This window comes from Falco biarmicus, chromosome 4, assembly GCF_023638135.1.
Source record: "Falco biarmicus isolate bFalBia1 chromosome 4, bFalBia1.pri, whole genome shotgun sequence".
Taxonomy (NCBI): domain Eukaryota; kingdom Metazoa; phylum Chordata; class Aves; order Falconiformes; family Falconidae; genus Falco; species Falco biarmicus.
This window is the reverse complement of record NC_079291.1, coordinates 66,452,705-66,472,354: the sequence shown is the minus strand read 5'-3', so window position 1 is coordinate 66,472,354 and position 19,650 is coordinate 66,452,705. Positions and strand designations below refer to the sequence as shown.

At 58.6% G+C, this 19,650-nt stretch overlaps 2 protein-coding genes across 3 annotated transcripts in view; one reads left to right on the top strand and one right to left on the bottom strand.

Moving 5' to 3' along the window:
* Positions 1 to 654: 654 nt before the first annotated feature.
* Positions 655 to 7,248, top strand: CBARP (CACN subunit beta associated regulatory protein). The gene is given in 11 exon segments (XM_056335553.1): positions 655 to 1,011; positions 1,651 to 1,796; positions 1,908 to 1,969; positions 2,326 to 2,396; positions 2,398 to 2,492; positions 2,566 to 2,740; positions 2,957 to 2,986; positions 2,988 to 3,110; positions 3,456 to 3,654; positions 3,783 to 3,966; positions 4,305 to 7,248. Coding segments are annotated over 11 exon segments (2,316 nt in total). The 5' UTR covers positions 655 to 963; the 3' UTR covers positions 5,488 to 7,248.
* The window catches only part of STK11 (serine/threonine kinase 11), a 48,883-nt gene continuing 36,296 nt past the window's right edge, over positions 7,064 to 19,650 (bottom strand). The window contains exons 8-10 of one of the 2 annotated variants that reach the window (XM_056335552.1): positions 17,672 to 17,865; positions 9,175 to 9,409; positions 7,064 to 7,680 (exon numbers count right to left, since the gene is read on the bottom strand). In XM_056335552.1, the coding sequence (XP_056191527.1) occupies positions 9,201 to 9,409; positions 17,672 to 17,865 (403 nt within the window). In that variant the 3' untranslated portion in view covers positions 7,064 to 7,680; positions 9,175 to 9,200. The remainder of the gene's footprint in view (positions 7,681 to 9,174; positions 9,410 to 17,671; positions 17,866 to 19,650) is intronic. The other variant, XM_056335551.1, reaches the window with a different exon arrangement.

Genomic DNA, 19,650 nt, shown 5'->3' with positions numbered 1-19,650 from the left:
ACCCGTGGGCCCCTCTGCGGCCTCATCCCCTTCCTGCATGGTGACAGTCCAGTGACGGAGCCACTGCTGGGCTGACTCAGAAGCGTCACCCGTCACGCTCCAGTGACACCCACGCCAGCTCTGTTCACACACTGTGTGGGGCAGCCATCTGCTGCCCTTCCCTGCTGAGGGGCCCTCGAGCACCCCCAGACCCCTGGCAGTCTCATCCCCTCCAGCAGTGGTGCCTGGGTGCTGGGAGCTGCGCTTTGGCCCCATGGCTCCCTAGGGACAGCAGTGTTGGGGCAGCGTGATGTCATCCCCTTCCCTGCGAGCCACCCCGGGTGGGACCCTGGGGCAGGATCAGCCCCACCCCGGGGCAGCTCTGGCCATCAGGACTGACCAGCGCTTGGGTGCTGTGGTTCCCAGCCTGGCACGGGGAGCGCAGCATCTCTCCACCCTGGCATGGGGCTCCACGGGGACAGGGTCTGTGCTCCAGGCGTGAGTGTGGCGTGGGAGTAGTGCCTGGGGGCTCCTCGGGCAGGGGCAGTGCTCCTGCCTCCTTCTCCCCATCCCTGCCTCCCCATCCCTGCCTCCCCATCCCTGCCTCCCCATCCCTGCCTCCCCATCCCTGCCTCCCCATCCCTGCCTCCCCATCCCTGCCTCCCCATCCCTGCCTCCCCATCCCTGCCTCCCCATCCCTCCCGGCCGCACCCTCCCTCCCTCCCTCTCTCCGTGCCTCCATCCTCCCTCCTGACCACACCCTCCCTCCATCCCTTCATCCCGGTCCCTCCCTCCATCCCTCCCTCCATCTATCCATCCCAGTCCCTCCCTCTCCGTCCCTCCCGGCAGCTCCGCACCGCGGTGCTGGGCAGGGCCCGGGGCCGGGCAGGAGCCGCCGCTGGCCCCAGCCCGGCCCCGCCGCCCCTGCCCGGTGCCTCCCACTGTCTCCCCCCACTGCAGGACGCGCTCGGGCCAGGACGGACCATGAGCGATGACCCGACACCCTGGGACAACGCGACGGAGAGTGCCACGGTGAGTGAGGCCACCCTGCCCGTCCCTGCCTGCCCCTGCCCATGCTGCCATCCTCGGGGTCCCAGGGGAGGGTGGGGATGAGTGTCCTGATGTGGGGCAGTGCCTGGGAGGTGTGGGGTCTGCGTGGCTGCTGTGGGGCTGGGGTCTGCACCCGAGTGGGGATGGCAGCAGCCACCCAGCCCCGTTGTCGCTCACCTTGTTCCACCCATCCTGGGGGTGGGTTGACACCCCTTTGTGTCCTCTGCAACCCCCTGAAACACTCCGGGTGCTGGGGGTTCAGGGGAGCCTGGGTGCTGCCACCAGGTCAGCCTCTCTCCCATAGCCCAGGGGTGTGACCAAGACACCCATGCTGGGGCAGGGCTGGGGTCCTGTCCCCATCCCCACTCCTGCTTGGTGCGGGGGCCGCTGACGGCTCTGCCCCCGCTGGCTGCGGTTGCCTTGGTGAAGGCAGGTCCCTGGAGCCGGCAGCAGGCCCGGGGGTGGCGGGGGAGCGCGAGCATCTCTGGGGAGCAGCGCTCAGCATCAGCCTCAGCGCAGGAGGGGGCTGCTCTGGCACCCCAGTGGGGCAGGGTTTGGGGCTGGGCCATGTCCCCTCCTCCAGTGCATCCCCAGCAATTCGGCCCCTGACGTCCTGTGCAGGTGGTGCCTGGCGAGGGTTCCCCCCAGGATGGCTACGTGCTGCTCCTTGCCCTGCTCTCCATCTTCATCGGGGGCACCCTGGTCCTGCTCTCTGGCATCCTGATCATCTGCCGCCGGTGCTGCGAGGCCAACCGCCGGCACTCCAGGTGGGGATGGGCTGCGGGGGACAGGCATTGCGGCTGTCCCTGGGGTATGTGGCACTGCTAAAGGGGTCAGGGGGCTGGCATGGGGCACCGCTGACCCTCCTTCCCCCACAGAGCCAGTGATGACCCTGAGAAAACTACCACCACCTACCTGGACGACTCACAGCCAGCCCAGGGTGAGTGCCATGGCGGGGGCCGGGGGTGCCATGGTGACCTGCGAGCGATTGCCCACCAGTAACACCAGTTGCACCCCCAGCAGCGCCCCCAGCTCCCCGGTGGGCGGGGAAAGCAGCTCCTGGACTGTCGCTCTCCTGGGTGCATTGCCCAGGCCTGGGGCAGGGATGGTCATGCACACCTTGCACCCCCCCATCGTCCATCCCAGTGGTGGCCTGCCTGGGACTGGTGGCCAGGAGCAGGGACCACCGGGCTGGCATTGAGGCCCTGGGTGCAGCAAGTTTGCCAGGCCTCAGCTGGGGAAGCTGGCGTGCACACGGCAGGGGGGACCCTGGTTGCTGACCCCCTTTCTCTACAGATATCACCATCAAAGTGGAGGAACCCGACTGCCTATCGTCCTCCAGCTACCGGGATGTGGAGAGCGAGCGGTTTTCTGTCCTCCAGCTCCTCCACTGCCCGCCGTGTCTCCTTCAACGAGGCCACTCTCTTTGACCAGGGCAAGAAGACCCAGGAGAAGGGGAGGAGGTGAAACGCTGGGCTGGGGGGGGGTGGGCTGGGTGGGCTAGGGACGCCACTCCTAACCCGGCGTGCCCTGCAGGTACACGCTGACAGAGGGGGACTTCCACCACCTGAAGAACGCCCGCCTGACCCACCTGCACCTCCCACCACCTGCCCTCAAGATTGTCACCATCCACGAGTGCGAGTCCAGCGAGAACAGCCTGGCCATGACCCCCCGCCTGCCCCCCCCCAAGCCCGGCCTTGCCATCTTCCAGGTGAGCCGTCAGCACCCCAAGGGGGACGTGGTGGGACACGACACAGTGGGGACAGGGGTCCAGGTGTCCTGCAGCACCCCAAGGAGGCAATGCTGGACCCGGGGTGGGAGTCTCAGGGCATTGCTGGATGTGGGGATGGGAGGCCCTGGGGTGCAGGGGCCCCCTCCCGGTCCCTGACCCTCATGCACATCCCCCTGAGCACACTCTGCCTTGCAGCCCCCCACAGGGGCCCTGCCCCAGCCGGCCGCTGCCCAGCCATGCCGTGTGCCCCAGCTCTGCCCTGCCCGGGGACACCTACAACTCCACCGTGGACACCAGCTTCACCGAGGCCAGCCCGTCCGCCTCCTCCGACTCCGGGGAGGGCCCTTTGGTGAGTGCGGGGGCGAGCGGCCAGGACCGGGCAGGGGAAGGGGCTCTCCAGCCTTGGCAGCCCCAGGGATCCTGTCCCTGGCCCCATCCCCCAGCACAGGCCCGGCCCCAGGCCCGGGGGGGCTTCCTGCCCCCCCTGCTCTCTGGGGAGAGATGTGGGCATCCAGCTAGAAACGGGCCCTGCTCCCCCCTCCCCCCAGCCCCGGCCCCAGGGGACATTTGTGCATCTGCTGCAGCTGAGCTCGGCAGTGACAAAGGAACCGAGCTGGGGCTGGGGGGGGCCTTTGCCCGGAGCTGAGCGAGCACTCATGTCCCCCTCCCCCCCTCCCCCCCCAGTTCGCAGCAGCACCCAGGAGCGGGAAGGTGGCTGGGGGGGGGCGGTGCTGGCCCCGGGGAGCCCCCCCCAGCCCCTGCACAGGGCACCGTCCTGCAGTTCTTCACCCGCCTGCGCCGCCATGCCAGCCTGGACGGGGCCAGCCCCTACTTTAAGATCAAGAAGTGGAAGCTGGAGAGCACCCAGCGGGCGTCCAGCCTGGACACGAGAGGTGGGGGGCAGCGGGGGGCACGGCCTCGCGGGGCTGTGCCCGGCCGGGTGGAGCTGTGTGTGGGCAGGGGGGTTGCTGTGCCCCAAGACGGGACTGTCTCCCCCAGCCCTGCCCTGTGCCCCCTCCAGGGTCCCCCAAACGGCGGCAGTTCCAGCGGCAGCGGGCAGCCAGCGAGAGCATGGACCAGGAGGACTGGGACCCTCACCAGACAGACATCATCCAGTACATCGCCCACACGGATGATGTGGCCTTCCACCCCGCGGGCGGCCCTTTCCTGCCCTCCCCCACCAGCCCCCCACCCTCTCTCGGCAGGTATTTTTCAGTAGATAGAGGGGATGGGGATGGGCGAGCCGGGCTCTGGGAAGGCACCAAGGGACCCCACGCTGCCCCCATGCGTGGGGGGCTCCAGCCTTCGTGCAGCTTTGGTGGGGCGGCCGGGGGGCAGCAGGGTGTGGGGTGAGGGTCCAGGGGAAGCCGGTGATGGGGAGGGTGGATCGGTGCATGGGCAGGGTGCTGGGGACAGCATGGGGGAACCGTGTGGCACCACAGCACCGCTGCGACGCCTGTGGTTGCCGGGCTGGCGTTGCCCCTGCCTGCTGCTCGCCGGGTCCATCCCGGCCCTGCCGTGATGCTGGGGGTGGTGCCCGCAGGCTAGAGCCGGGCGAGGGGGGCACGGGCAGCCCCAGCGAGGCTGGTGGCCCGGAGCAGCCCAGCGCCTACCATGACATCTGGAGCCTGCGTGCCTCGCTGGAGCTGTACGCCTCCTCGGAGCGGAGCAACGACCAGGACTCTGTGCGCAGTGACGGCGGGGACAGCATCTCCTCTGCTGGTGGCATGCCCCCCTGCCCCTCCTCCTCCCTGGATGAGGCCGAAGGCCCCGAGGAGAAGCTCTGGGGTCGGCCCAAGGTGGAGGAGTCGGAGCCTGGCACGCGCAAGCTGCTGCAGATGGACAGTGGCTACGCCTCCATTGAGGCGCCCAGCCGGGGGGGCGAGGAGGGGCCCCCCAAGGACCAGACGGCCTCCGAGAAGCGCATTTGCTTCACCAGCGCAGGGCGGAAAGGTACCATCTTTGAGAGCTTCGAGGGCCGGGAGCTGGAGGCGGAGGAGGAGGAGGAGGAAGAGGAGGAGGAGGAGGAGGAGGGGAGCACGGCCTGGGGCGCAGCGGGTGGGGGACCCCCCCGTCCCCACAGCCCCCTGGCCTGGTCCCCCTACGGGCAGATGTTCCCAGGGCGGGATGCGCTGCCCCGGCGGGACTACAGCATCGACGAGAAGACAGACGCCCTGTTCAACGCCTTTGTGCGCCACGACCCCCAGTTCGACGAGTCCCCGCTGCGGGGGAAGCACCGCTCCCGCACCCACCTCCGCAAGCAGTGGCAGCACACCAAGCAGTACAGCGACCCCGGCGTGCGCTACCCTGCGCTGGAGCGGCACCGCACGCCCCTGCGCCGTGGGGACAGCGCCAACTACCCCCTGGATGCCCGCTTCCACAGCCCCCTGCCCCGCATCGTCAGCGCTGGCGACGAGGAGGCGGCGGAGGCGGCTGATGGGGTCCCCCCTGCCCCAGCACTGCCCGACCCCGAGATCCAGGTGATCGTGGAAGAGCCCGGAGAGGTGGTCCCTGAGCCCAAGGCTGGCTCCGAGCCCCCCAGGGACCATGACTGCCCTGGCCCCGGGAGGTGCCTGGGGCTGGGCTCCGGCTCGGAGCTGATGGACAAGATCGCCGGCGGCCTCGAGGAGCGGCTCTATGGGCACTTGAGGAAGGCAGGAGACAGCACCGAGTGCGTGGTGGCCGTGGCGGCCAGCGATGCCCCCCCTGACCACAGCCCTGTTTAGGCCCAGCACGAGGGGGAGACACCCCGGCACAGGGGGGGACAGCCCCCACCGGGGTTCGGGGCTCCATCCCCTCCTGCTGCCAGCGTGGGGACCAGCCTGGGGTGTCGCGGGAAGCGTCACCCTGGCACGGGAAGGCCAGGAGGGCGCCTGGGGTCCCCTGGCCGTACCCCCCCCACACCGTGGGGGTCCGGTAGCGTGGGGTGGCCGAGCCCCCTCGCTCCTGGGAGCGAGGTGCCGAGGTGCCAAGCAGCCGCAGAGGGCCCGGGCTGGGGGTGCCCCGGGGGTCAGGGTGCAGAGGTGGAGCAGAGCGTTGGCTGGGAGGTCAGCGACGAGGGACTTGGGTAATAAACCCCCAAACCCAGCTGAGGCCTAATCCTTACCTCACGGCAGAGCTGTGTAGCAGATACGCTCTCCCCCCTCTCGCTGGTGTTTTACAAGCAATAATGCCTCCTGTGCGGCTGGGAACATCCTTGTGAGGAAGGGGCCAGAGCTCGGCATCCCCTGGCCGGCTGGGGAATGCTGCGGTGCTGCCCTGCCAGGGGGGGCAGTTGTTTGTTGAGGGGGACAGTTGCCTCCTCAAGCCCACGAACCCCCTCCCAGTTCTACAGGGAGCCTGGGATCTAAACTGGAAGTGGGGGGGCCTAGGGGCACCGTGCTGGGGCAGGAGGATGCTCGAGGGGCTCGGGCATCGCCCCCGGGGGCGCAGCTGCAGCTGGATCCCTAGGGCTGGGGAAGCAGGACCAGCCCCGGGCCCCCCCCTGTAAATACCCCCAGTAGGAGGGGGGGCTGCCCATCACCTGCCCCTGGCATTGTCCCCTCTGCCCATGTGTACAGGGCGAGAGCAGACCCTGGGGTCGGGCCTCCCCCCCCCGCCCCGAGTCCTCCACACCCCCCTGCCCTTCCTGGGAGCTCAGTGCTGGGCTCGAGGTGTTCAGAGGATATTTACTGATTTTTACAGAGGTGGCTGCTGCTGCTGTGGGGGAGGGGTTTGCTTTTTAGTGGGTTTTTATGTGAGTTTCAAAGGACGGGGGGAGAAAAAGGAGAAAAAAAAAATGTCGCCCCCCCCCAAACCGAAGATGTGGTACCTGGGAGACTCGGCAGTGGGGTGGGCAGGAGGGGCAGGCAGGGCTCAGCGAGGGCCCCCCACACCCCTCCACGGCATCCCAGTTGCATGTGAGTAAAGAGGCTGGGTCGCTCCTTCCCTCTGCAAAGTCTCTGTCCAAAGCGCTAACTGGATCTACAACTCAGCATTTTTAAGTCTATAAAAAAAAAAAAAAGACCAAAAAAAGCCCAACAAAAAAACCCCAAAACCCAAACAACTGTGACTTTTCTGAACTTGCTTCTTACCTTCCACCCCCTGGGGATGGGGTCCTATCCTGCTTGGGGGGGCCCCGCACCCACCCAAAAGGAGCACAGCCCCCCAGGGAGAGAGGCTGGCCGTGCCCCCCCCCCCATCCCGCTTGCTGCAGGAGGAAGGACATGAAACCCACCTCGCTGTTTTCAGTTTATTTTTTTTCTCTTTTAAAAAAAAAAAAAAAAAAAAAAAAGAGAGAGAAAAAAAAGACGAACGCACCCATTCCCTTTTCCGAGCCCTTTTACAGCATGCAGGTTTAATAGAGTTTTGCTTTGTCTTAATACCTGTTTTTTTTTCCTCATCTGGTTTATTTTAAACACATCACAATGTGTAGAAATCTCTAAATATACCGCAAATATAAACAAAACAAAAAAAAAAAAAAGGAGGAAAATATATAATATATAACAGTAGTCTAAAACATAAAGTGCACGGCAATGGCTTTGCACGACTTCTACACAGCCAGGGTGGGCACGGCTGGGCCCAGCAGGGAGAGGGGCAGGGGTCCCACCGCCCCCCGGCCCCCTCATCCCACCCTTCCCATCGCGAAATTAAAAAGAGAATCAGTGTCTTGATTGGCAAAGAGTGATTGGGGAGGAGGGGGCAGCATCTTCACAGCCGGAGATTTCATCTTCCGAGGTGGTAAGTGGGGTCTGGCCACCCATCAGCTTCTGGTTCCTGGCGCTGGCCGGAGCGGGGGGCCGCAGGGAGGGTGGGGGGCTGTTTCCTTGGTTGGTTTCCTCTGGATTCTTTTTGGATCGCAAGCACAGTCCACTCCCAGGAGAGATGGAGAGATGGGGCAAGGATGGGGGATGCAGGCTGGCCTGGGCCCTGGGATGCTGCTTGCGGGAGAACAGAGAGGTGGCGGGGGTGAGGGCCGAACCGGGGGCGGGGGGGGGGGGGGGGGGGGGGGGGAGCGGGGCACAAGCGCGCCCCCCCCCCCCTCGCTCTGCTCCGGCCCCCCGGCGTGCCCACGGGCAGGTCGCATCCTGCTCCAGGTCTCCCTCCTGACAGCGCCGTGCGGATGGGAGCGAGGGGGACGGGGGTCCCTGCTCTGCCCCCGGGTGGGGTGGGGGTGCTTGCAGCCCCCCGACCTGCCCCTGCAGCCGGGAAGCAAAACCCCCAGGGGAAAAGGCAGCAGGAGGGAGCTTGCGTGATTATTATTATTATTTTTTTTTCTTTCAAAGGCTCTAAGGTGCTGGGATCACTGGTGGGTGATCCCAGCCTGGCTGCCCCTGCAACGCCCATGGGAGGGCTGGGGGAGCGGAGGCAGCGACAGCCCCCAGGCTCAGGCAGCCTGCAGGGCCCTTCCCCTTCCCAAAGCCGCTGGGCAGCTGCCGGGGAGCCCCCAGGCCAGGTACCCCGGTGGGAAGGGGCGAGAGGAGCAGCAGATCCCCGGGGAGCCCCAGATCCGAGGCATTCGCTTGCCGATACAGTAACTCCCCATGCAGGTGACTCACTGCCAGCCATGAATTAAAGATGAAAGCTGCCACAGGGGCTGAGCACGCGGGGCTGACAGCTGCAAGGGGAGGAACAGGCTTTTATTTCTGGCTTTTTTTCACACCACAAAGCTGGTCGTGATCCAAACAGATAAGAGAGCCTCAGCCCCACAGAGCGCCGGTGACGAGCACAAGCATGAGGCTGGGGGTGGATGAGCACTGAACATGAGTCATTGCTGGCTCACTTATGAATGAGGGGTGGGAAGAAGGGGACGGGGCTGCGGAACCGAGGAGGAAAGAGCCGGAAGGAGGGGGAAGCAGGGAGGGTGCTCAGCATCCCCCAGCAGAGGAAGGGGCTCGGGCACGGCTGTGGCCTGGCCAGGGGTGACACAGCCACCTCCTGGACCGGGGGGAAGGTCCCTCTCTCGATGACGCCTCTGGTAAGGAGGTGGCGCAGCCCAGCTCTGCGTGCTGGAGGCTTGGTGCTCCCCCCGGGCAGGGAGCAGAGCCGGGGGATGCCGGTGCCAGGGACCGGGTTGTCGTGATGCAGCCTGGCTGCAGCCCAGGAGGGGAGGAAGGATTACGACAGCAGCAGCTCACGAGGAGCAGGTAGAGCAGAGCCAGGCAGGTGGCAGAGCAGGGCAGGGGGAGCACAGGGGGCCCCCCGGGCTCTGCACCCCCCGCAACACCAGGGAGGATCCAGGCTCTGGCTGCCAGGGACATTTGCAGAGGAATGCTCAGGCCCGGACCCCCTCCCTCCACACCTGGGACTCCAGAACACCCCTTCTAGCTCCCTCCTGCCGCCCACCGTTGGGGCAGGCTCAGATATCCCCCCCTCCCCCTTCCTTGGGCAGACACCCAGGGTACCCCCCACCCCGGGGACCGGGCTGCCTGTACCTGTGCAGAGCGTGGGGGCTCCCGCCTCACTGCTGCTTGCAGGTGGAGAGCTTGCGGATCTTGCTGCTGGCAGAGCAGGCCTTGCGGGAGGGGTTGGAAGAGGCGCTCGCCCGTCGCTCTGCCTTGGATTTGGTGCTCAGCTGTCCCGTCTCCGTCCCGTTCATGCACACGGCCTTGGGCAGCCCTTTGCCACGGCTCTGCCCGTTCTGCCCTGCCTCCTCCTCAGGCACCTGTCCTGCAAGGGAAGAGAGACGGTGAGGCAGAGGAAGGGCAGCAGCCCCGCAGCATCACCCACACCAAAGAGCAACCTTCCCCATTGTCGGGGCCCGGCTCCGGGCCTTTGAGGACCTCAGGAGAAGCAGCCTGACCAGGGGATGCGTGAGGCAGGGAGCCCGAGGCTGCACCCAGACCCCCCCCCACTGGATTTACCCCCATTTCTCCAGCACGCAGCAGCTGGTGGTCCCCAGCACACAAGAGAAAAGAAAACCTGAAGCTGGGAGCAAGAATGATGGGCACAACTGGTCGGGACCTCGAAACCAGCATGTCCCCTGCTCCCTGGGCAGCTGCCATGCCCACCCTGGACCCCCAGGCAGCAGCCTGGCTCCTGGCTGGGGAGCGGCGGGGGCATCAGTGGAGAAAGTCACTCCTCCTCCTCCTCCTCCTCTCTCCTGCTGGTTTCTCTGGAGGAGAATGCAAATGCCAGCCCCATCCACCGACCTGCGGAGCACCCAGGAGCCCGGTGTGTTCCAAGAGCAAGCGGCACCCGCTGGCGCGCAGCCATGGCTGGCAGGGCTGGGGGCACTGCCCATTCAGGCAGCAATGCAGCAGCTCAGCCATGCCACTGTCCCCTAAAAGGGACACCCGGATGGGAGCATGGCTTCAAATCAGCCCCCTCCCCTGCTCTACGGGCCAGCTCCGTGTGACTCAGCAGAGCAGACGAAGAGCCCTTTCCAGAGGCATCTGCCCGCTGCCGTGGCTGGACGGGGCTCAGGTCACATCCATTCACCCAGGGAGTGACAAAGGGCCCCCCCAGAGCAGCCCTGGACTGGAGCAGGAGGGGACATCACCAAAGGCAGCCCTGCGCATCCCCCAGCCAGCCACAGGGCTGATGAGAGGATTCGTCAGGTTCCCAGCTCCCCCCCACCGGATCCAGCCGAGGCAATTTCCTTCCAACAGGAACGTCACGCTCCAGGGCCCTTCGGTTATGACTCAGAGGTTTGAGTGGAAGCGAAGGCTGTAAGACGATTATGTATAATTTTCTTTAAAGGATGCTCAATCCTTTCTCCGCCAAGGCTGAATGGCACGTCATCCCTCTGTACTTGCGCCAATGATCACCCCGCTGCCGCTGAGCTTGGGGAGGAGGGGGACACATGCCGGGATGGGGGTGGTGGGAGAGCTGCTTTTCTGGAGGAGGGTGGCGGGGGTCCCCCTCGGACCCCTGTGCTCTCCTCTGCATCACTGCATCCCTCCCCGGTATTGCTGCGGGCTCCCATCCGCTCTGCTCCGGTCCCTCCATCCCTGCACGGCCCCCACCGGGAACCGGGCAGCTACGCACGGCACGTCCTCATCCTCCAGTCCTCGTCCTCCACGGGTGAAGAGTCATTTGGGAAACAGAAGCTGCGAGGGGACACGGAGGTCACCTTGTTCGGACAAAGTCACCTTCCACACCCACCTTCCTCTCCCCGGAGGGCTAGTGCTGGGGAGAGGGATCAGCCTCGCTGAACGCTCGCAGAGACCCGAAGCAGCAGCGACAGCAGGAGCCCAGCGCCAGCCCCCAGCCCTGCTGCCTGGTGGAGACCGGCTTCGGTAAAATCTTACTGGTGCAGAGAGTGGGAGCGAAGTGGGGGCTGCAGCAGGGCAATATCCGGCAGGCTGGAGGGAAAACACGTCCTTGGACATCAGGCAGACCAGGTGCTTCCATGGCTGGCCTGGCCTGGTGCAGACTGCGAGTACCAGAGAACCAGGGTGCTCGCCAGGGAGCGGATTTCTCCCCCTAAAAGCAGGCTTAGCTGCAGAGCTGGGCCCAGGCAGGAATTATCTTGAGAAATTACCCTGCTGATTGATCTATAGATCAAAGCAGTCGGTTCTCCAAGCCATTCAGCTTGCTAAGAGCTCGGGAGCAGCTTCCCGGTGGTGTGGTTTGGACACCCCAACACGGCAGAGCTGGGCCTCTGGCCATGCAAAAGGGGGTGAAGCCAGGTACAGGGGCTCAAAACCAGAAAGGCCGGGTAGGATGGATCCACCTGTTGTAGGGAGATCCCGGGTTACCAGCGCGATTGGTTCCCCTGCGGACCTGCCCCTTGCATCCCTCTCTGATGGCTCCAAGCCTTGCCACAGCTCATGGTTACGGGCTTGCTGCTGCCCCGAGCGTTCTGCCCTGCCACGGGACAGGGACAAGCACTGACTCAGCAGGGACGGCTGCTGGCTCCGGCCACCCAAGCCTGTCGCTGCCAGAGCTGATGACACCCACTGCGCTCCCCCGGGGGGGGCTGTCCAGGCTTGCACCTCCAGAAGCACAGATCCAGCACAAAGGATGGGGCTACCCTGGACATCTGTCAGGCTGCTTTCTGAAAACAACTGGCAAGGCGAGAGGCCCAGGAGCAGAAACGTCAGTCGTACCTGGCCGTGCACTTACAGACCTGCTACCGATCCGATCATTCCACCTTCCGGCCCCTTAAGAGGTAGGGACTTGCTAGGAAGGGCTGAGGCATCCAAGCTCCGAGAGCCCCTTCCAAGGAGGGGGACACGCTGGCCCCGGAGCTTCTCCGGGGATGGGGCTCTCCCCCTGTGACCCGGCGCGGGGCGGCTCAGCGTGGGCCAAGCCGCAGCCCAAAACCTGCCCCAGAATTCAAGGTTTTGCCTCTTCTCCTCCCTACATCCCAACTGCACGTCTGCCTCAAATAACCCTGCTCAGAGCAAAGCTGAACACTTATCCTTCCCCTCCCTCGGCTGAACTCAGGCCAAGTCAATTAACATTTCTGATCAGGGAAGGAAAAAAAAAAATATATCCAAACAGTTCATTTGTCTTTTGTGTGACTCTTCTCTCCTCCCCCTCCCACCCTGCTTCAAAAGCACAGTCCCGGGAGTCTATTATGGATACCAAGGAGGGAGGGTGAATTGCAAGCTAATTTTACCTCCTTCACCAATGACAGTTGCTGACGTTCAAATTAATGAAAATAAAAATTCAACATGGGATGAAGTCTTGGCAACTGTCTGCCCACGCGGAAGCCAGTGACCCAGCGCTGTGTCTGTTCGAACAGCTACATCCTACCTTACCATTACCGGCTGAACAGCGCTAAAAATAAAATAAATAAAAGGAGGGCTGAGAGAGGCGCTGAGAACGTGCATGTTCGTCCTTGCCACCTCTCACATTTCTTAATGGCTCCATTCAGCTCATTCAGGCACAAAAAAGGTTTCAAAATAAAACCACGAAGAGCTTTTGAATTGCTGCGTTTGTCAGACACAAACACGCATACATGATTTGTGGCTAGAAACGCACCTTCCCAAGGACCAGGCTTGACTCAAAGACTCCAGTCCTGGAGTTATTTTCCAACCCCAGACTGCATGCTAAGGGAGCAAAACAAAAAAACCAAAACCAAACCAAACCCAGAATCAAGCTATGCAGCCGTTTGCCTCTGCAGGAGGACTGGACTGCAGCGGAGGAAGGGGTTAATGGAAGGGGAGAGAAAAAAAAAAAAAAGCAGAGCACAGCCTTCCAAATCTGAAACGCAGCACAAAAGCAACAAGCAAGATGCTTACATCCATTTATGACATATGCTGCCTCTCTACAAAATAAGGCGGCAGCCACTTCTGGAAAGGATGCTCTGTCACGTGCTCAATGCCACAGTTATTCTCTCCTCAGCACTTCCCTCGGATGAGATGTTTAACACCGATTGAACCAGGGGCGTGCAGCATTTAAAGCTCTCTACAGAGCTGCATAAATCTTTAAATAAGCCTTTAAAAAAAATAAAATAAAAGCACATTCTCAAAGCCTCTTCTTCCTCCGAAAAACACACGATTTAATGAGGTTCCCTCTTTTTCCCCTCCCAAATTGAACACCCACTCCCACCTATGAGTCACTTGTACTCCTGCGCTCTCTGCCCAGCAGAACCACAACTGAATCGATCAGTCATTTACAAGGGTTTTTTTAATTTTTGTTTTAATATGCTGTCACCGTTAGAAATGTAACACTTGCACGGAGCTGAGCAAGTTCAAAAGGATCCTGCAGGAGGACTCAGGTAAAGAAAACCCCAACCAACCAACCACATTTATTTTCTCTGCAAGCTGCCCCTCCGCCTTTGCAAACACCATGCAAACCCACCCGAGCATGGTGTACCCACACCAGGCTCCCTCCTCACCCCAATCCTCCCAGGAGCTTGCTAAGAGTGTTGCACTTCTGGTGAGGGGATTGTTGTCCATGACAAACACTGGACCTGGAAACTGCACCTTCATATCCCATCTCACCAACCCCTCTTAACCTTTTTTTGTTTTGTTTTTTGGCAACAGCCTTCTTTTCAGGGCTCCATACAAGTCCTGTGAACAGCTTGACCTCCATCAGAGCCGGATCAGAAGTTGTAAGGTAGAGGACCCACCACGGTGGACCAGCATTCAGCTGTTCAGTGCTTAACCCTGAACGAAATCTGTTCCTGCCGGGTTTGGGGGCACGCTGGACTATGCTTTCTGTCCTTTCTAGGGCAAGCCAAGCCAGCGGTGATTTGTCTGAGGGAGAAGAATTTCTTCCACGTGCAAGTTATGTTCCCAAATCAAGGGTGGTAAAAAACCCGCATTTGTTCATACTCAGTGACCTACCTACAGTGACAGCTGTGCAGGAGCAGCACCAGAACATCCAGCACAGAGAGATCCTCCTCCTGCTCTGGATGGCTCCCTGGGGAATTCCCGAGCTCTAGCCCCCACCTGAACTGCTGTGTTTGATAGCCCCCAAAGAATCCACCCTTCATGGATGCATCCAACTCAAGTCACCAACGCTACAAAAGCCTAACACCCGAGTGCTGGGAAGAGGACATTCAGAGTGGCTGGAAGCAACGCTTCATTTCACTATCTACCTAAGCAGTTAAGCAACAACTTTTGAAATAAGGTGAAAACCATCACCATTCATCAAGTTAAACCACAGCCTATCCACCCTGGCTAACTGTAACATGGGAAGCACTGGTCTACGGGGGCCACAGTTAACCTTCAGGTCTCTAATCCCTCTGAAACAGCACAAATGACACATGAGAACTTAAAAAATCTTCCAGTAATTTGCCTGTCATCTTTGGAAATGACAGCTCTTATTTGGGTTTAAATACTGCTGTTTGCATTAGGAGCGTATAATAGCTGATATTACTGCTCTGGAGATGATCTCCCACTATCGCAGTCACCTGCTTGCGTGTGTGGGTACATCCAGCAGGTACACAGGTTGCTGGAGGAGCGCCTGCACCGGCAGGGGCTCGGCTCAGGCTCCAGGGCATGCACGGGGCAGTAATGCAGCCCGTGGGACGCAGCCGCAGCCTGGGAGCGGACACCGCGCACAGGCGGGCACGAGGCTTCGGCCGCTCGGTGCGGAGGGCTCGGCTCTCACCCGGCCGAGGAGAGGACCCCGCACACTCGGCCGTTCTTCAGAGGAAGGGCAGAGCGCAATGTTTTTCCAAATGCAGACGGTCACGCGCGACACCCAGCTGCGGAGTCGCAGGCCAGGGACCCTCAAGAGCAAGCGGGACAGCCAGCCCTGTCCGGGGCCTGCCGGACACACACCCGCTCTCTGATGCTGGAAGTCTGCCCAAGCTTCCACTTTTTAACCACACCGAAGTGTGTGAACCAGACAGCAACGCAGGCTAATCACCACTGGAGAGGTTAACAAGAAACAAAACATTTAAAGTGGAGCGCGAACAGACAGGAATGCATCTTTTGTCCCAAATCATTTGTGGGGCAGGTCTGCAGGAACGGGCTGGATTTTACAAGCTCAATAACCCACTCGGAAAGGGGCCACAAACCACCTTCCTCTGTAGCACGCTGAACCCCTACAGCTCCCCTTTGCTTAAAAATGCAAAGCCGAAACCTAAGGGATTATCCCCTTGCCCAACAAAGTTACCTGCTTTGGAAATAATACAACTATCCTGGAGATAAGTAGGGTCCTGATGCCGCTTGGGGAAGTAAGGATCCTGCGCTCTCCGGCCACTGCCATTAGCTCAGGCCATGGGAAGCCCGAGAGGGCAGTGGCTTTGGGGCCTAGGCTAAGCTTGACGCTCCTCTTCTGCGCCCATGGCCGATGGCAACATGGCTTCCTCTCCAAAGAGCTGGTCATGACTGCTCAGTGCTCCGCTCTGTCCTCTAAGCCCTGCCTCAGCTTCCTCCTCTGCCGCTGGGAACGCACAGGGAAGCAACAGAGCACCGTTAGAGACATGTACAAGCTTATTCTCCAGAGTGACACCAAAAAAGAAAGCATTAACGGCCTGTCCTGTGGGCTCTTTGGTTGGCTGGGAGATAGTCCAGGTACCAAGAGCAACAGATCCACTCTCACAGAAGCCCTCATCTTGGAAGGCTGGCCCTCCAAGGGACGTTATGGGCGCACACAGGCCAACCATACCTTCCTCCTGCCTCTTGAAGCCAGTTCAGAAAAGAAAATGTAAAATTAGAAAGGGATGTAAGTGATGCTGGTTATGGATTTTCAAGCTTCGCAGCCTCATCGTTGTGCTCAGGCCACACTGTGACAGGGCTTCCATCCCCAATGCTTCTGCAGAATTACATCTCGGGCACTCACGCACGGGCTGCACCTGGTGAGAGCTCTTGCAGAAGAAAATGGCTAACCTCTGACAACAGGGAACGCATCCGGCAAGTCCCTTTCTCTCCTGCTTCTGCACTTCGAGAGGCCCCAGCAATCAAGTAGGTGCTTCAGTGTGTCTGCTGCATTTTTAAGAGGATCCCTCCTTTCAAAAAACCCCCGCTAAGCTGGGAGGAAAGGCCTGGCCCCCGCTCAGATTCTAGCACAAAATCTGTGGGATGTAAGAAGAGAGCAAAGGACAGAGCTCTGCAGGTCACCCAGCTGGCACTGGGACATTAGTTCTATTAGAAAAAGGTTATAAATTACCTGACAGTCACCAGTGAATCAGCACTTGGAAACAGATCTATTTCATTCTGATGAGGCTCCCGTCATCTTGGCAGGCTCCACCTCCGACCCACCTCCGTATCCGTTTGGCTGAACATCTGAACAGCCACCCTGTTGGGGACTGTCACCCCCGGATGTCATACAGCACGGAGCGGAGCGCTGGCTTAGCCAGCTGAGCTCAGAGCAACTTCTCCCCTTCTCCCCCTGGAAGGCACTGCCTGGAAAGCTAACCCTACTTCCAGTTGTTGCCCAAATAAATTTTAAGCATTGGGTACAATTTGAGGCTTATTAAAATTCAAGGCCTGATGTTTTATTCTTCCATGACAGTGCTTCATAAAAGCAATTTCCGCCTAACCAGGAAACAAAGAGAAAAAACAAGGTCTTTGGTGCAAGATTTGGTGAATCCTTGCTTTTACTCAGGTCCACAGAAGCCCACCAGGCCATCACTAAGGAAAAACTAAAGCAGTTGGGTTAACCTTGAACTACAGAAACTAGGGCTTTCCTTACCATGAGGAAAGGTACTTCCAATCACACTGTGATGAAGTAAATCAGCATCCCTACAAACAGTATTTGACACCTTGCCTCCAAAACAATTAAACTAGGCTGGAGCAATTAATCTAGAAACTCATGTTCTGTTGATGTAGGCAGTGAGAACACAGGCAGCAAGACAAACTGCTGGCTTGATCATACAGTATCATACATCGCTGCTTCGATGACTGTAAAGCTGAGCAGTTTTTGTCTTTAGTCTTACTAAAGACGTGCCCTTCAGCCTTCTGCTCACAAGCTACATGGCTTACAGGCACAGAGAGGCCAAAGAAGGAAAGCTACTCGATTACCACCACTTTGGAAGAACTACATGGTTAAAACAACATACCCCCGGTACTTACTGGTTTACTTACCTTAAAACAACAGGAAATCCCTAATAAAAGAAAGAAGTAATTCTCTAACCAGATAGTTACCAAGACTGGAGCAGAAAAAAGGTCTCCGTGTAAGCCTACAAGCACCCTTCTTCCCCAGATGTGCCATCTACTCTGAACACCGTGTCATTTTACAGCTCAGCTCCAAAATAACTCAAGTCTAGCAAAACTGGCTGAAAGAATTAAATGTGCTCAACAGTGGGGTCCAGCAGGAACAAGCTGTTACTGGATGAAGGAAGGAAATTGGCACATAGGTGACACACAGGAAGGGGCATTCTGGTTGATCAAATAAAGGACCGAGGCCTCTGGAGCATCGTGGGCACTCGCACCACTTAATAATCAATAGTCTCCTCTACAGCTGAAAGGATTATTCAGACCTCCAGCCCTTTCTTGTTAAAAAAGCTTTTAACAAAGAAAGAAAGAAGAAAAAACGAAAAGCCACTTCTGCCCTACCCATCCCAGCATCATCCTCTCCTACCTGGTACTGTGAAGTCCTGAGTGTAGATGATATCATCTTCAATGTCATACAAGTCATCATCTTCTTCCTCATTGTAGCCATGCAGATCTTCCAGATAAGGCACCGCCGTCATGCTTCTCCACCTGTCCTTTGTTTCGGGGCTGGGAGGTATGGGCACCAGAGCCTCTGCCTGAGCGTGTTTCTTACGAAACCAACTGCAAAGAATCCAAGAGCAGTTTCATCAGTACAGCTTCACTTTTCAGAAGGCACGGAGAAATCCTTGACACTATGAGATTGTGATAAACACAGTCATCATTCATGTCAAAATAGAATATAGCGTGATAAGTGTAATTGTTGTACCCTGTGTAAATCTAAAATAGTTTGTGACCATTATAACCTGTATCACAATTGTAATGAATAGGCACATGGGCTTGAAAAATAAATTCAATACACTGATTGAACCCAAAATAAAATTGTTTTAATTGTTATCGTTTATATCAATCTGGTGACCCTGATGTGATCTCACTGCGCTTTCCAGGACTGTGACTCTTCGAGGGGTGCCCCACAGATTGTGGCTTGAGAGTAGCACTCTGGGTCACTCTCCGGAGATCAACGAACAAAAGAGAAACAATAACCAAAAGGGACTGGAGCTCCTAGGGAAAAGCTGCAGTAGAAAGGACCCATAATTCTGGTGCACGAAGATCCGAACGAAGACGACGGAGTCGTGAGTATAAGGGAAGCCGTTCGGTTGGGTGGGATCGGTTGCTTGTGTGTAAGAGTGTGATTGAGACGGAACCTAATTCTGGAAATGGACTCTAGGTTCGGAGCCAGGAGTCGAGTTCTGAAGCGAGTGTGGAGGTCTTCTAACCGCGGTTCCAAACTCCCGTGAGGGACTTGGCTGGTGAAGGACCGAAGCGGTTCCTATAGGATTCGTGGGTGGGATCGCGACTCCTATAGGGTATGTGGGTGGGTGAAGGGTTCACCCCCTGCAGAACACTCTCACCGGTAACTATGGGCGATAGGAAGCCACTGTAAAAGTCCTAGGATTCGCGGGTGGGTGGAAGGCCCTAAACCCCCTGTAGACATTGGTATCGGCAACCAAGAGTGTAACACTCCCAGGTATCGTCGGTGGGTGCAGACCCCCTGCAAGATGCTGATTGGTTGCTAAGGGCGATAGGAATTGCCGCAAAATTCCTAAAATGGGCCAACAGGAGTCAAGTTTTGAAGAGGAAACACAGGAGGGAAAAGAATACCCAAAAATTATTCCCCTAGATAGTCCCTTGGGAACAATGTCAGGCATTGGGGTTACTGGCCATCTCAAGAGGAAAAAACTAAGGAAAAAATGGTCCATTACTGTATGGAAGTGTGGACGAGAGAGGAAATTCGACCAGATTATGTATATTGGCCGATATTTGGATGTTTTGGATTTGTAAGACATTGAACTTATATATGTGAATAATAAAGAACCCTTTAGTCAGGAAGAAAGTGAATAGACCAGTTCCTAGGTCCTAATACCTATACCTGGGAAGAAATACAATCTATCTTAGGAATATTATTTACAGCCAAAGAAAAATCTATGATTAGACAGGCAGGAATAGAGATGTGGGAAAGAAGGTATCAACAAGGCCTTCCTGGGGAACAGAAATGGCCTAGCCAGAACCCGAATTGGAATAACCAACCCAGCCTCTCCAGTCAAGAGAAGCATTTCTAAAAATCCAATTTGTGGCCAGATCATGGGGGGATATAATAAAGAAGCTGGAAAAGCTGGGCGATTGGCAAGATCGAGGATTACAAGAATTGTTGAAGGAAGCTCAGAAAGCGTATGTACAGAGGGATGAGGGAAAACAAAAAGTGAAAGCAAAAATGTTTGCAATGGCAGTCTGGGAAACTCAGCAAAGGGAACTAGAGCCCTTGTGTGGAACAATTCCTAAAATTTTATGGGTGTAAATTACAGAAATGACAATAAGGATGGCTGAAAAGGGGTGGACACATGCTTCAAG